Source organism: Phascolarctos cinereus, unplaced genomic scaffold (assembly GCF_003287225.1).
Source record: "Phascolarctos cinereus isolate Bilbo 61053 unplaced genomic scaffold, phaCin_HiC Scaffold_726;HRSCAF=1367, whole genome shotgun sequence".
In the NCBI taxonomy this organism is placed as follows: domain Eukaryota; kingdom Metazoa; phylum Chordata; class Mammalia; order Diprotodontia; family Phascolarctidae; genus Phascolarctos; species Phascolarctos cinereus.
The window spans coordinates 64,524,929-64,538,335 of NW_027556098.1; the positions used below are offsets into that span (position 1 = coordinate 64,524,929).

General features: G+C 38.2%; 1 protein-coding gene across 1 annotated transcript in view; it reads right to left on the reverse strand.

The window, feature by feature from the left end:
• The window catches only part of SYTL5 (synaptotagmin like 5), a 148,527-nt gene that overhangs the window by 58,106 nt on the left and 77,014 nt on the right, over positions 1 to 13,407 (reverse strand). The window contains exons 5-6 of the mRNA XM_020979637.2: positions 12,560 to 12,665; positions 9,136 to 9,270 (exon numbers count right to left, since the gene is read on the reverse strand). Coding sequence (XP_020835296.1) covers positions 9,136 to 9,270; positions 12,560 to 12,665 — 241 coding nt within the window. The remainder of the gene's footprint in view (positions 1 to 9,135; positions 9,271 to 12,559; positions 12,666 to 13,407) is intronic.

Consider the following 13,407-nt stretch of genomic DNA (forward strand, 5'->3'; position numbering starts at 1 on the left):
TTATTGATTTTATTGATTGGTTGCAGGGATTCATGATATAAAAAAAGGTTAAGAACTTGTGTTTCAGACATAAAGGAAAATAAATGTTTATATAGCTAAACTTATGTATTATAAATTGAGTAGTGATCAGGATAGTTAATTTATACTTGGGAGTTAGTATTCCTTTTTAACCTTGCCTCTACTATGGAATTTTACATTATTTGTAAAAAAAAAAAGTTACTTAGTGTGTGTGCTATTTTCTTTTCTCTTTCTTTTCCCTTTCTCTTCTGTTCCTTTCTTTCCCTTCCCTTCCCCTTTCCCTTCTCTCCCCTTCTTTCCCTTCCCCCTTCCTTCCTTATATCTTCTTTTCTCCTTTTCTTTCCTTTCTTTCTCCTTTTCCTTCTCTTTCTTTTGCTTCCTTTCTCTTCCCCTCTTTCTCTTCTCTCCTTTCTTTTCCTGGTTTTCCCAACTCACCCATGCTGAAAGAGCAGAGACTATAGATGCCAACTCCCATTCTGCTCTTCATAGGAGCTTTGACCAATTTTATTTTCATCCTGGGCCAGATTCTCCCCAGTTAGGCTAATCAATGCTTCCATCCCCTCCAGGAGGCTCACCATGTTGGTGTTGGTCAGTGGGGAGAATGGGGATACCCGGCTGGGTTAACCCAATGCAGTTCAGGACTCCCAAATTATAGAAATCCATCAACCTCAGCCTCCCCAGGAGTAGGGATGTGTGGCCAGCATGCCCTGCTGTTTTTTTCTTCCCTTCTCTTCTCTTCTCCTCTTCTCTTCTCTTCTCTTCTCTTCTCTTCTCTTCTCTTCTCTTCTCTTCTCTTCTCTTCTCTTCTCTTCTCTTCTCTTCTCTTCTCTTCTCTTCTCTTCTCTTCTCTTCTCTTCTCTTCTCTTCTCTTCTCTTCTCTTCTCTTCTCTTCTCTCTCTCCTCTCTCTCCTCTCCCTCTCTCCCTCCTCTCCCTCCTCTCCCCTCCCCTCCTCTCCCCTCCCCTCCCCTCCCCTCCCCTTCCCTTTTCTTTCTTTCTTTCTTTCTTCCTTCCTTTCTTTCTTCCTTTCTTTCTTTCTTTCTTTCTTTCTTTCTTTTCTTTCTTTCTTTCTTCCTTCCTTCCTTCCTTCCTTTTTTCTTTCTTTCTTTCTTTCTTTCTTCCTTTCTTCCTTCCTTCCTTTTTTCTTTCTTTCTTTCTTTCTTTTTCTTTCTTTCTTCTTTCTTTCTTTCTTTCTTCCTTCCTTTCTTCTTTCTTTCTTTCTTCCTTCCTTCCTTTCTTCTTCCTTCCTTCCTTCCTTCCTTTCTTTCTTTCTTTTTCTTTCTTTCTTTCTTTCTTTCTTTCTTTCTTTCTTTCTTTCTTTCTTTCTTTCTTTCTTTCTTCCTTCCTTTCTTCTTTCTTTCTTTCTTCCTTCCTTCCTTCCTTTCTTCTTCCTTTCTTCCTTCCTTCCTTTCTTTCTTTCTTTCTTTCTTTCTTTCTTTCTTTCTTTCTTTCTTTCTTTCTTTCTTTCTTCCTTCCTTCCTTCCTTCCTTCCTTCCTTCCTTCCTTCCTTCCTTCCTTTCTTCTTTCTTTCTTCCTTCCTTCCTTCCTTCCTTTCTTTCTTTCTTTTTTGCTTTTTGGCAAGACAATTGGGGTTAACTGATTTGCCCAGAGTCACACAGCTAGTAAGTGTCTGAGGATGAATTTGAACTGAGGTTCTCCTGACTCCAAGGCTGGAGTTCTATCCACTGTGCCACTTAGCTGCCTCTCCAGCTGTTTTCTTTATTAAGAATTTATTTATTTTTGTAAAATATAAAGAAGTATAGGTGAGCAGATTATGTTATGTCCCCAACTATCTCAGTTATCCCTGTCTATCCTAAATAAGTACCTAAGGAATACAGTTTTCAAGAGGCCAGGTACTTGAAGTACAGGGGAAGGGCCTAAAAGGAGTTAGTTGATTAATTACTCGCCCTTTTAAATGACAAATATGTCATAAACTACATTAGAGAATAAGATTGATAGAATGGCAATAATGTGCTAGCCTTAGAATTAGACATTTCAGTTTGGTGAGGAAAATAAATTTGTTGTACAAACTAGCCAACAGTTACAGCCTTTACCCAAAATTTCATAAAGTGCAGTAATTCTAGCTGGCTCTGTGCCACTGATTCCGGGGTCTATGAGATGCCTTCCTGTGCTAGGCCATATTCAGTTGCTAATGACAGTGGCTAGTGTTACATTTTGTCCTTAGTTTATTAGTTTCCCTCTATAGATGGCAGTAATCACACATTCATGTGAAAATCATTTCACTTCTTTGAAACGAAGAAAGGATGTAACATTTGATAATGGGGATGGATGCAATGGATTCAACTTTACAGAGAGAACTGATTAAAAAAACTGTTTGCTCTACTCAAGCTGCAAACAGTCATGAGGGCTGACGACAGGGGCAGGGACAACAGAGAAGGTTTCCTAAGGGTTAGAGGAGAGCAGTGTTTAGATTCAAAACCCGATGCAGCCTTAGAGTTGTTCTGACTAGTGAGGTCTGTAGCATCCTCTTTGGAGCAAATAAAAACAATTCTGGATGTTTCAGAGAGAATGTAAACATCAGTCTTGGGCTTCCTGTTGAGCAATGAACAAGTGTGATTTACAGGAGGGAAGAGAGAAGGGAAAAAAATTAAACAGGCAAATTAGGACCGTTCACTAGTAACAAATTTCTAATCAAGCCACATGATAGAGAATGTTAACAGGAAAAACAGAAAATGAAACAATCTAGTCTGTGAATAAGTAAAGTGATTTTTTAAAAATGCCAAGTATCACTTTTCATTTAGTATATATACATATATACACATACATATATACATATATACATTTACTACATATACATATATGGAATACATACTATATAAACATAAACATATATGTATATACACAAATTATATGTGTATATGTATATGTGGATGTGAATATATATATATATATATATATATATATATTTTATATATATAAAATTCTCCTTTGCTTCTTTGTAGCAATCAGTCACTACCCATTTGAAATGCATTTCTGCATGTTTTCCTAACAAAATCCAGAGATGGTAGTAGAAAGAGCAGGAGATTTTTGGAATGAGAGGTTCACAGTCTGAATTTTTTTCTCTGCTGTATCCTACCCATATAAATGTAGAGCATTGGAAAGAGCACTAGGTTTAGAGACAGAGCACTGGGCTCAAATCCCATCTCTTAGGATCATAGGTTTAGATTTGGAAGAGACTTCAGGGGCCATTTAGTCTAATACTTTCATTGTACCGATGAGGAAACTGAATGAGAACAAGAAATATGAAATGACTTCAATTTCTCCGTCTACTGTCTGCTTCCCACTTACCTATACACATGCCCATATCTCCCCCATTTTCAAAAAACCCTCACTTGATCCAATCATCCTATATTTCTCCTCCTTTTTGTGGCTAAACTCTTTAAGAGGGCTCTCTATAGTCTGACTTCTGACCTCCTCATTCACCTAAAACTGCTCTCTCCAAAGTTACCATTGATCTCCAAAAATATTGGCTTGCTATCAGTTTTCATCCTTCTTAACCTCTATATAGCATCTCCTTGATATCCTCTTCTCCCTAGGCTTTCAGGGTATCACTCCCATCTTGTTCTCCTCCTACCTATTTGACTGTTCCTTCTCAGTCTCCTTTGCTGGGTCTTTGTTCAGCTCAATCCTGCTAACTAGGGGTATCCCTGGGCACTCTTCTTTTCTCCCTCTATACTACTACACTTGGTGATCTCATCAGTTCCCATGACTCAACTGTCATCCTTATGCTAATGATTCTCAGATTTACTTATATAGTCCTAACCTCTCTGCCGACCTCCATTCTCCCACTTATAATTGCCTGTCGGACTTGAATGAGATGTCTTGTAGATGAGATGTCTACTCAACATATCCAAAACTGAACTCATTATTTCCCCCTTCCCCAACCCTTCCCTTTCCAAACTTCTCTATTACTGTCTAATATGCCACTGTACTAGCCTCCCAGGCTCATAGCGTAGACAGCATCCTTTACTCCTCATTCTCTCTCATCCCCAATATCCAATCTGTTGCCAAGGCCTATTTATTTTATCTTTCTAACATCTCCCAGATGTGCCCCACTTCTCTCCTCTGACAATGGTCTCATCCTAGTGCAGACATTCCATCACCTCAGACCTAGACTACTTCAATAGTGCTGGTTGGTCTCCCCATCACAAGTCTTTCTCCACTCCAGTCTATCTTCTTCTTGGCTGTCAAAGGAATCTTCTCAAAATGTAGATCTGGCCATGTCTCTCTCTCCCACACCCCAATAAACAAACTCCAAATGGCTCCCAGACCTCAAAGATCAAATGCACATCCTCTATTTGCCATTCAAAGCCCTTTATTACCTGCCTCCCATACCTTCTCAGGCTTCTTACATCTTACCACACCCCTCTCCCATACATTCTTCAATCTAGTAAAACTGGCCTCCTTGCCATTCTTCAAACAAATTACAATCATCCTTTGACATTTGCAGGTTTCACATTTGCAGTTTTGTGTCACAACTCACATTTGTGAATTGACGGTTAATTAAATGGGAATTTTTGGAGATTTATGCCACACTGTGGAAAATCACAGACCACACACATATGTAAACAAAACTAAAAAAAAAGTAGTAGGCCACAAATGCATAAATACTGTATATTATTAATCTATTTTATCATTTACTACCATAAATATACATATATAAATTTATCAAAAACAACCAAATTTTATTAAATGTTTCAATGTGTTAAAGAACTACCAGCCTTCACTTTGTCTCTCTGCCATCCAGACACAGTCACATGATTTTCTCCCTGAGTGATCACTGGATCTTATGTTTTTCGTAGAAAGAAATCCATAAAGCAACAACTGAGAAGACTCTGTAAAGTGTGTGAGATGCTAATCTTTTTTGTATAGAACTGCAACCTTTTCACTTGTTCTGTGTATTGAATAAATATGATCAAAATTATTAAAAATGAAGGTTTGGGGTGGAGCCTGGAGCTATTTATGATTTTTCACATTCGCAAGGGTCCTGCACTCCTAACCCCTGGAAATGTTGAGGGATGACTATACTTCACCTCTCCAGATTCCTGGCATTTTCACTGGTTGGCCCCTGCTACTGGAATGCTCCTCTTCTTTGCCTCCTGGCTTCCTTAAAATTCCAGCTAAAATCCCATCTTCTACAAGAAACCTTTTCCAATTCCACTTAATTCTAGAGCCTGCCCTCTGCTGATTATTTCCAGTTTATCCTGTATGTAGCTTGTTTGTACACAGTTGTTTGCAGATCGTCTACTCCATTAGATAGAGAGCTCCATGTCTTTTGCCTTTCTTTGAATTCCTTGAGTTTAGCACAGTGCTTGGCACAAAGTAGGTGCTTAATAAATGTTTACTGACTGACCGACTTGCCCAAGATCACACAAGTATTGAGTGTCAAATGCATGATTTGAACCCAAGTCTTCTGAATGTACCATCAATGCTCTTTTGACTACACTATGCTGCCTCTACCTCCGTAACCTTGTGAAATCCACCTTCATCTATAAAATGAGGGCTGGGTAGATTGGATGACTTCTAAGGTCCTTCTGAATCTGTGCTCCATGGCCTTAAGTTGCACCATTACTCTGGGTCTCAGTTTCTTAAAATAAGGTCATACTAGAAAATATCTAAAATACCTTCTGACTCTAAAGACTTTACTATCAGAATTGATAAAAAAAAAATCAGCTTTTTCAGTAATGAAACATAATGAATGTTGGAAGTTTGATTCCTACCCCTTCCTAAATCAGTAAAGGGATGAAATTTTAACCTCAGTCAGTATCTTGGGATATCACTGGGGGTATCGGTCAAGAGGTAGAAATATAATACTAAAGTGAGTTGGGAAACAGATCAAAGAGCTTATGGCTTAATAAAGATTGAAATATTGTAAGGATTACCAAAATGTAACACAATGTGAGCACATGCTGTTGGAAAAATGGCACCAATAGACTTGCTCGATACAGGGTTGCCACAAGTCTTCAAATTAAGAAAAAAACACCCCACAATATTTGCAAAACACAATAAAGTGAAACACAATAAAATGAGGTATTATATGTCTATATATACATGTCTATACACACACACACACACGTGAGTATTTAGTATTGTGAGTGATATAAACACTTCCAAAAAGTCTTTTCAGTCCTACAATTTCTGACATTCTTTATCTTCTCTTCCCTGACAAAAATATTCTTATTTTATTTATCATAGAAACCTCTTATTAAATTCAGATAATCTTCACCGTTTTCCCCCCTAAACTAATAACAGCATCTCAATATTCTGTGAAAAAGAAGCTAGTACATGGAAATACCAGTACTTTGTGCTTTGTACCCTCCAACTGGTGGTTCCTTATGCTCTGCAGTTGATAAAATATGAGAAGCAAACCCAGCCAAGTGGATAATGGACTCAGCGGTGTGAAGAATGTAGTTGTCAGGTTGGGGAATGTGGCCCGCACTCCTGCTAAGAAAGTGCCAAGCACCCTGAATTTCAAACAGCAGAGTAGGTTCTAACCCACTTTTCACACGAGCCAGACAATGCAGTCTTATCATTCATTCTTTTTACACTTTCTCCTTTTTACAATTTAATCACTGAAATGTATATCAAAGTGTTTCATTCACAGGACCTTTAACAGTATCCCATCCAATTTTTTTTTACAGGTGAATCTCTTTTTTTATGAACACATCTGCTGTTCAACATGATTTAGGACCTTATCATGGGTGTATGTATAGACCTAGAAGGCTGCGTTTCTCAGGCCATGGCAACCAGGTCATACAAAGGTTTAAAATCTTTGCTGTCTCTTTTGCTGGATCCTTATTTTCTTTTTAATACTGTAATATAGGTAATTATCCCAGTCAGGATTATTGGACGCTGAGAGGTTTCCCAGAGGAAATAGCAGAATGGATAAAAGACATTCTAGGTGTCCGGTTACTCTTCCCCTTGTGTTCAACTCAACTCCAGCCATCTCATGACTGACCCTTCTTCCACTCCATTCTCTTATTTCTTCTATCCCCTTCAAATACTAACCTCTCATAATTCCCCCCCCCTTTCATTTTCTCCCATCCTCCTTTCAAGTTTACAGTGACACAAGTTTAAAATGCCATCAAATTCTCAAGTAGTGAAACTCTTCCCTGAATTCTGGGAAAAATTATTCCATTTTCCTGCTACCTTTCCACTCTACAGCCTCAGTTATTTCTTATAACTTGCTTGTGGGGACTGTGTCTGGGGAAAGCACTCGTACAGGGAGAAATGACATTTATGACTTAGATTCTCAATGCATAGTGTGGAATACCATCTAATTCTAAGAAAAGAAAAAGAAAAGGTAGGCCTTAGAAGAAGAAAGGCAATTATGGTGTGTCACTGCTGAAAAATAAGTAGAAAATGGTGCTCAAGGCAGGCAATCTTGCTACCTGATGTTAGGTAATAGATGCCAGAGAAGAATCATTGCATTTGCAGAAGTTACAAGAAAACTAGACCCTATCAGTTGCACACTACTATGTACCATCATCCTACCTCTCAGACCGCCATTCCAGGGGAGCAAATGACCATTTATCTCCTTTAGCCAAAAGGATTCTTCCCGTGGACCCTGATGACTAACAAGTGCAGATTTCTTCGCTCATTCACCTCTGTTTTTCATCACATAGCAGCTATGAGAATAGGCACTGGACTATTTCCCTAGGGATTTATAAGAATGATGCATTTGACTTAAAATAAAGGCAATGCATTCTGCCCCTCTTGTCTATTGACTATTGTTGTCTCTTTTGATTTCTGCGTTTATTAGGGAATGTTAAAGAGTCACCATTTCAAGAATATGCTCACCTTAGTGACCTGGAATAGGAGGAAGTGGAGAAAAGTCAGAGGGAGGAAGGAAATAGGGCTGCAGACCAATTCACTTTTCGAAAATAGTAATGCTAATAATAAAGCTAATGCTTTATTTCTAAATACTTTTTTGCAGAATTGGTGAAACATAATGGTGCTATGTAGGCTTCTTTTTGAGAACTTTATACACAAAAGGATCAAGCAGTCAATGAAGAAAACATTTCCTTTCTTTATAGCTTCTCCCCTTTAAGCTACGCCATTGGATTCTAAGCCATAAAAAAAACTTTTGTCCCAGCATATTATAACCACAACTGAATAGAGAACAAAATACAAAATGCTCTGTTTGATATTCAAGGCCCTTCATAACCTAGTCCCTTCCAACCTTTCTAGTATTCATACATACCTTATTCCCTAACATGTACTTTTTGATCCAGTGACACTGACCTCCTGGCTATTACATGAACAAGACACTCCATCTCTCCACTCTGGACATTTTGTATGGCTGTCTCCAATGCCTGAAACGCTCTTCCTCCACATCTTTGACTACAGACCTCCTTGCTTTCCTTTCAGTTTCAACTAAAATCTCATTTTTACTGTAATCCTTTCCCACCTTCTCTTAATTTCAGTGCCCTTCCTCTGTCAATTATTTCCTACTTATCCTTGTTGTGGTGTGTGTGTGTGTGTGTGTGTGTGTGTGTGTGTGTGTGTGTGTACCATATGGCTTGTTTTGTATATATTTGTTTGCATATTATCTCCCCTATTAGATTGTAAGCTTCTTGAGGGCAGGGGCTGCCTTTTAACTCTTTTTGTATTCTCAGCACTTAGCATAGTGCATGGCACACAGTAGGTGCTTCAAATGTGTACTAATTTATTGATTAAGAATAAAATACAGAAGTAAAATGAAAGTAGGGCAAACTAGGGCTTCTACATAGAGTGCTGAAATATCGAAGATGCTGACAGCACTTTTTCAGCAACCTAGACAACTAAGTTTAATATCTAGGTGGCAATTGCTAGTAAGTTAAAACAGGAAGTTACAAGATGCCCTTTGCTTCCCCCAGTCCAGATAAGTATGGTCTTGAGAGAATTTTTCAGGTCACATATTACTAATTACAGTTTTGATAAAAAATCTTTCAGCTTCAAGTATTACAAATCCTATCAGTACCCTAGGAATTAGTTAAGGTTCTAGGAGAATAAAAAATCTTAGATGTAACAGTTGAGTTATTGGAAGTCCTACTTATTCTAAAAAGTGTTAATTTTATGCCTAATTTCTAGTACCATTAAATGTGCATGTTCTTTACCTGTCAGAACCAGATGATGACCTTGGGTTATGAAAATGAGAGGAGTTCAGGTCCAAGCTGTAGCTCCTTCCACTTTCAGTTTTCAGAGTTATGATTTCCCCTCGGGTTGCTGATCTGAACTTGCTAAGCAGAAATCTGTAATTGATTTTAAAAAAATAGATAAAATAAGGAAAAGTTTTAAAACAAAATTCCAAAATTTTTCTAAAGGAGAACATTTTTCAATCCTCTTTGCAGTAATATTAGAGTAATAATTCTGAGGGAGAAAAAGCCCCCTTTTAACAAAGTCTGACTTCTCTCAAAGGACAAAGAGAAGGCTAGAGGGAGTTCTGGTCTCCTCACTGTGGCCAGCAACTGAGGAGGAAGGAAAAGGGGGCAGTGGTCTGTCTCTTTCATCTTAGAGGTGGACCAGAGCCCAGTCTTGGTTGTTGGAAGGATGTGCATGGTATCAGATTGTTAGGGGTGAGATGTTTGAATAAAGTAGGTATTAGTAGTTTGTAGGGAACAAGTAATGTACGGAACAAGCAGCACAAAATGGCTCTCAGATCCACTTTGTAATTCATGGCATGAAAATACAAGAAGTAGCTGAGACAAATTCACTTGAGTAAGAAGAAAAACTAGTTGTTAGAGCTTTTTATTTTAATTAATTGTGCTTGTTGGGTGCTTAAGAATCAGTTGTTTTCTAGATGCAAAAGGAAATGTTTCTCTTAACATTTTGCACCCTTTAAATCCTGGTATCCAGGGGAAAATCCCCAGTTATTTCCCTCCACCAACCCCATGTCATACTCTAGTTATAGTTCTAATTTTGAGATCTACAAGGAGCTATATAATGATAACACTAACTCCTATTTATAATATCATTGGCAACACCATAATTATCAATAATGCACTCATCTTCTATATGAAGTAAGATCAGAAGTGGGTAGTATTAATAAACCAGTCTTCTCTGTAAGCTCTTTGAGATCAGGGTAAATGCTTTATCTGTTTAGATACCTCCAGTTCCCCAATGCCTTGTATTGTTTAATAAGTGTTTATAGAACAGAATTAAATAAACAATCTGAGAAGGAGGAGGGGGCAGGTTTCCAGGCAATGTAATTGAACCAGAATGATGATTTCCTTTGTTTCTTTGGTAGCTTCTTTCTGAATGGAATTTGGCCCTTGGTTGCTAACCCTTAACTAAAATTGGGTTCGGAGTATGAGCCCTCTGACCATGAGGAGAAATTAGGGAAATGGCCCATAGTAGCTGACTTATAACTAAAATAGCTCTGCCCTAGGTGGCAGAAAGTGACTTTGGGTAACTATATAATGCATTTGTGTGACATTTGACATCCAGAGCATTATGCAGGATGAATTGTGTTAATTGTAAAAGAAAGGGAGGGGGTGCTATAATATTAAAAAAATTTATATTGGATAGCAGCTAGATGGTACAGTTAATTGACCCCTGGGCATTGAGTCAGGAAGACCAGTTCAAACCCAGCTTCAGATATGTAGCTCTGTGACCCTGGGCAAGTCACTTAACCTTTGTTTGCCTCAGTTTCCTCATCTGTAAAATGAAGATAATAATAGTACCTACCTCCCAGAGTGGTTGTGAGATTCAATGAGACAGTAATTGTAAAGTGCTTAGCACAATGCCTGGCACAAAGTAAACAGTATATAAATGCTAGCTATTATTATCATATTATTGTTATTACGAATAACTCCATCTGAGAATATCTTCATTTACGTTTTGCCTTCTTTTACTCCAGTTCTTGTTCAAAGACAATCGGACTCCGGCAGACCAGTCACAGATTAAGAGATTAGAAAATCTCTATTCCCTCCCATAAAAGACATCAGACTTGCCCCACCCCCAGAACACAGATACAGGTTCCAGTAGTACTTTGTGCTTTCTGTTTGCTCTAAGTACTGGTAGGAAATGGCACACATTTGCAGTAGCTCCCTTACCCCACAGAGACACCCTTCTCCATGTGCCAGCTGATGTTTCTCCCAGCCTTATCTTGTAACAATGTATAAAATGAAGCCTTGTGCTGAGTTCTGTTTTAGATTGTAAACAATGAGTTTTCCTTCTGCAATATTTCCAGTTGGCCAGCTAAGCAGATTGAATCTCCAGGCTCTCTTTTCTTCCTTTCTTGCTGTGGGACTGGTGAGCCCAAACGTGACATCATTCTTCTGTGTATCTGTGTAAATGTTTGTGTGCATCTTTAGCATTAATGTGAAGGGGTTGAGCTACCATTTATAGATGTTATTTGGAATAGAACTTGCCTATTTATGTAATATAATTTCCTTTGAAACAATCCATGTACAATTTATTCCTACATTATTATTATTATTATTTATAAATAGCCTATGTCTCTAAAAGAAATTCACATGAAAGTTTTATTTGATTTTTCAGTCTTACTCATAGTATCATTTTGGCTCAGTACCAAAAATTCTAGGGAATTATCCCCAATTATTGGGAATTAACTGAAAAGAGGGACTTAGGAGAATGTTCTGATACTGCAAATCAGTTCTGGCAACATTAATGATAGAGAGGTTTCACTTCTGGGGCTTGACTTGATGACCTAGGATATCAGAAATGCTGATTGGGCTGAAGCTACGAGCAGATAATAGAGTAGACTACGTTTACAATTATAGTATAGCATACAATGTTAAATTACAATAAGAGTGATACAAGCATAGTGTTGTAAAAGTTTTGAGGAGGAAGAGAGAGAACTTCTGTCAATGAGAATCACTAAAGTCTTGTGCAGAAAGTGATATTAAGCTATTCCATGATTATTGGGCAGTAATTTATAGAGTTAAAAAAAACACAAATTTTTTTCATATTGGGATATTGCCAGGAAAACACAGCTCATCTATTTTAAACTTTGTTTATTTTGTAAAGATAAGAACACTGAAGGTCCCTTTTCATTTTAAAATGCCATGCAACCTCAACAGAACACCATAGACTGCCACTATCTTCATTCTTTTCCCACTCTTCTCTCCTATTAAAACTTTCCTTCAGAGTGAATAAAACAATTCTTTCAATGATTCAAATGACTGATCAAGGTTAAGATGTTACCTCCAGAAATTTCAGTGTTGGTCTAAGGCAGTGGTGGGGGAACCTGTGCCCTCGAGGTCACTCTGAGTCCTCAAGGGCAGCCCTTTTGGATTCAGTCAAAGGGCCGCCATTGAGGACCCAGAAGGCCACATGTGGCCTCAAGGCCTCAGACTCCCCACCCCTGGTCTAAGGTATTACTTACCTGGTAGCAAAACTAAGTGCAGCTTCATTTCCTAACAGACTGAAATCAGAATACTGCTCAGTGCCCGGCATCTTTAGTCTGCCATGAAACACTTGAAGTCACTCTTAAAGAGAATTCAATGGCAATACTATACGGTCAGCTGGGCTAAAAGGTGAACAACTGCTTAGAAAAGGTCACTCCTTGCTTCTTACCCCTTCTTCTTGGGTCCATCTGGTGTGGGCTTCTGCCCTGAGCAAGCTGAAGCATCCGGTTTCTGAGAATCCTGGAGGGCTTGCTCTTGGTTGTGTCGTCCTTCAGCTTTCCATTTATTTTGAGGCAAAAATAGAAAACAGAGGATGGTAAAGAATGAGGGTGGAAACCTAGTCTACTCATAGGTCAGTTTATGCTAAAGAAGTACATTTTAATTGCTACTGGTTTTTCACCTTCTGGGAGATTCTCTGGTTTTTTTTTTTTTTAATTTTCGTTTCAAGCAGACAGTAATTACTTTTATTTATTAATATTTTTACCAATTGCATGTGAAATAACTTTTAACATCTGATTTTTTAAAATTTAGAGTACCAAATTCTCTCCCTCCCTCTCTATCCATTCCTTGAGATGGCAAGCAATTTGGCATAGATTATGTATGTGCCATCATGCAAAACATATTTCCATAGTGGTCATGTTGAGAAAGAAAACAGATTAAAAAAACCCACAACTAAGAAAGTGAAAAAAAAGTATGCTTTGATCTGCATTCAGACTGCATCAGTTCTTTCTCTGGAGGTGGATAGTACTTTCCATCATGAGTCCTTTAGAATTGTCTTGGATCATTGTATTGCTGAGAATAGCTAAGTCATTCACAACTGATTATCATACAGTATTGCTGCTAACATGTACAGTGTTCTCCTGGTTCTGCTCACTTCACTTTGCATCAGTTCATGTAACAGTGATTACTAATCACAGCAAAGAATCAGTTGGATGCTTCTCATCATACTTGACAGCTAAAATCGGGACCAGCCCATAGATGAAGGAATAGTGGGACTGCAGAGATCCAAACATGGAT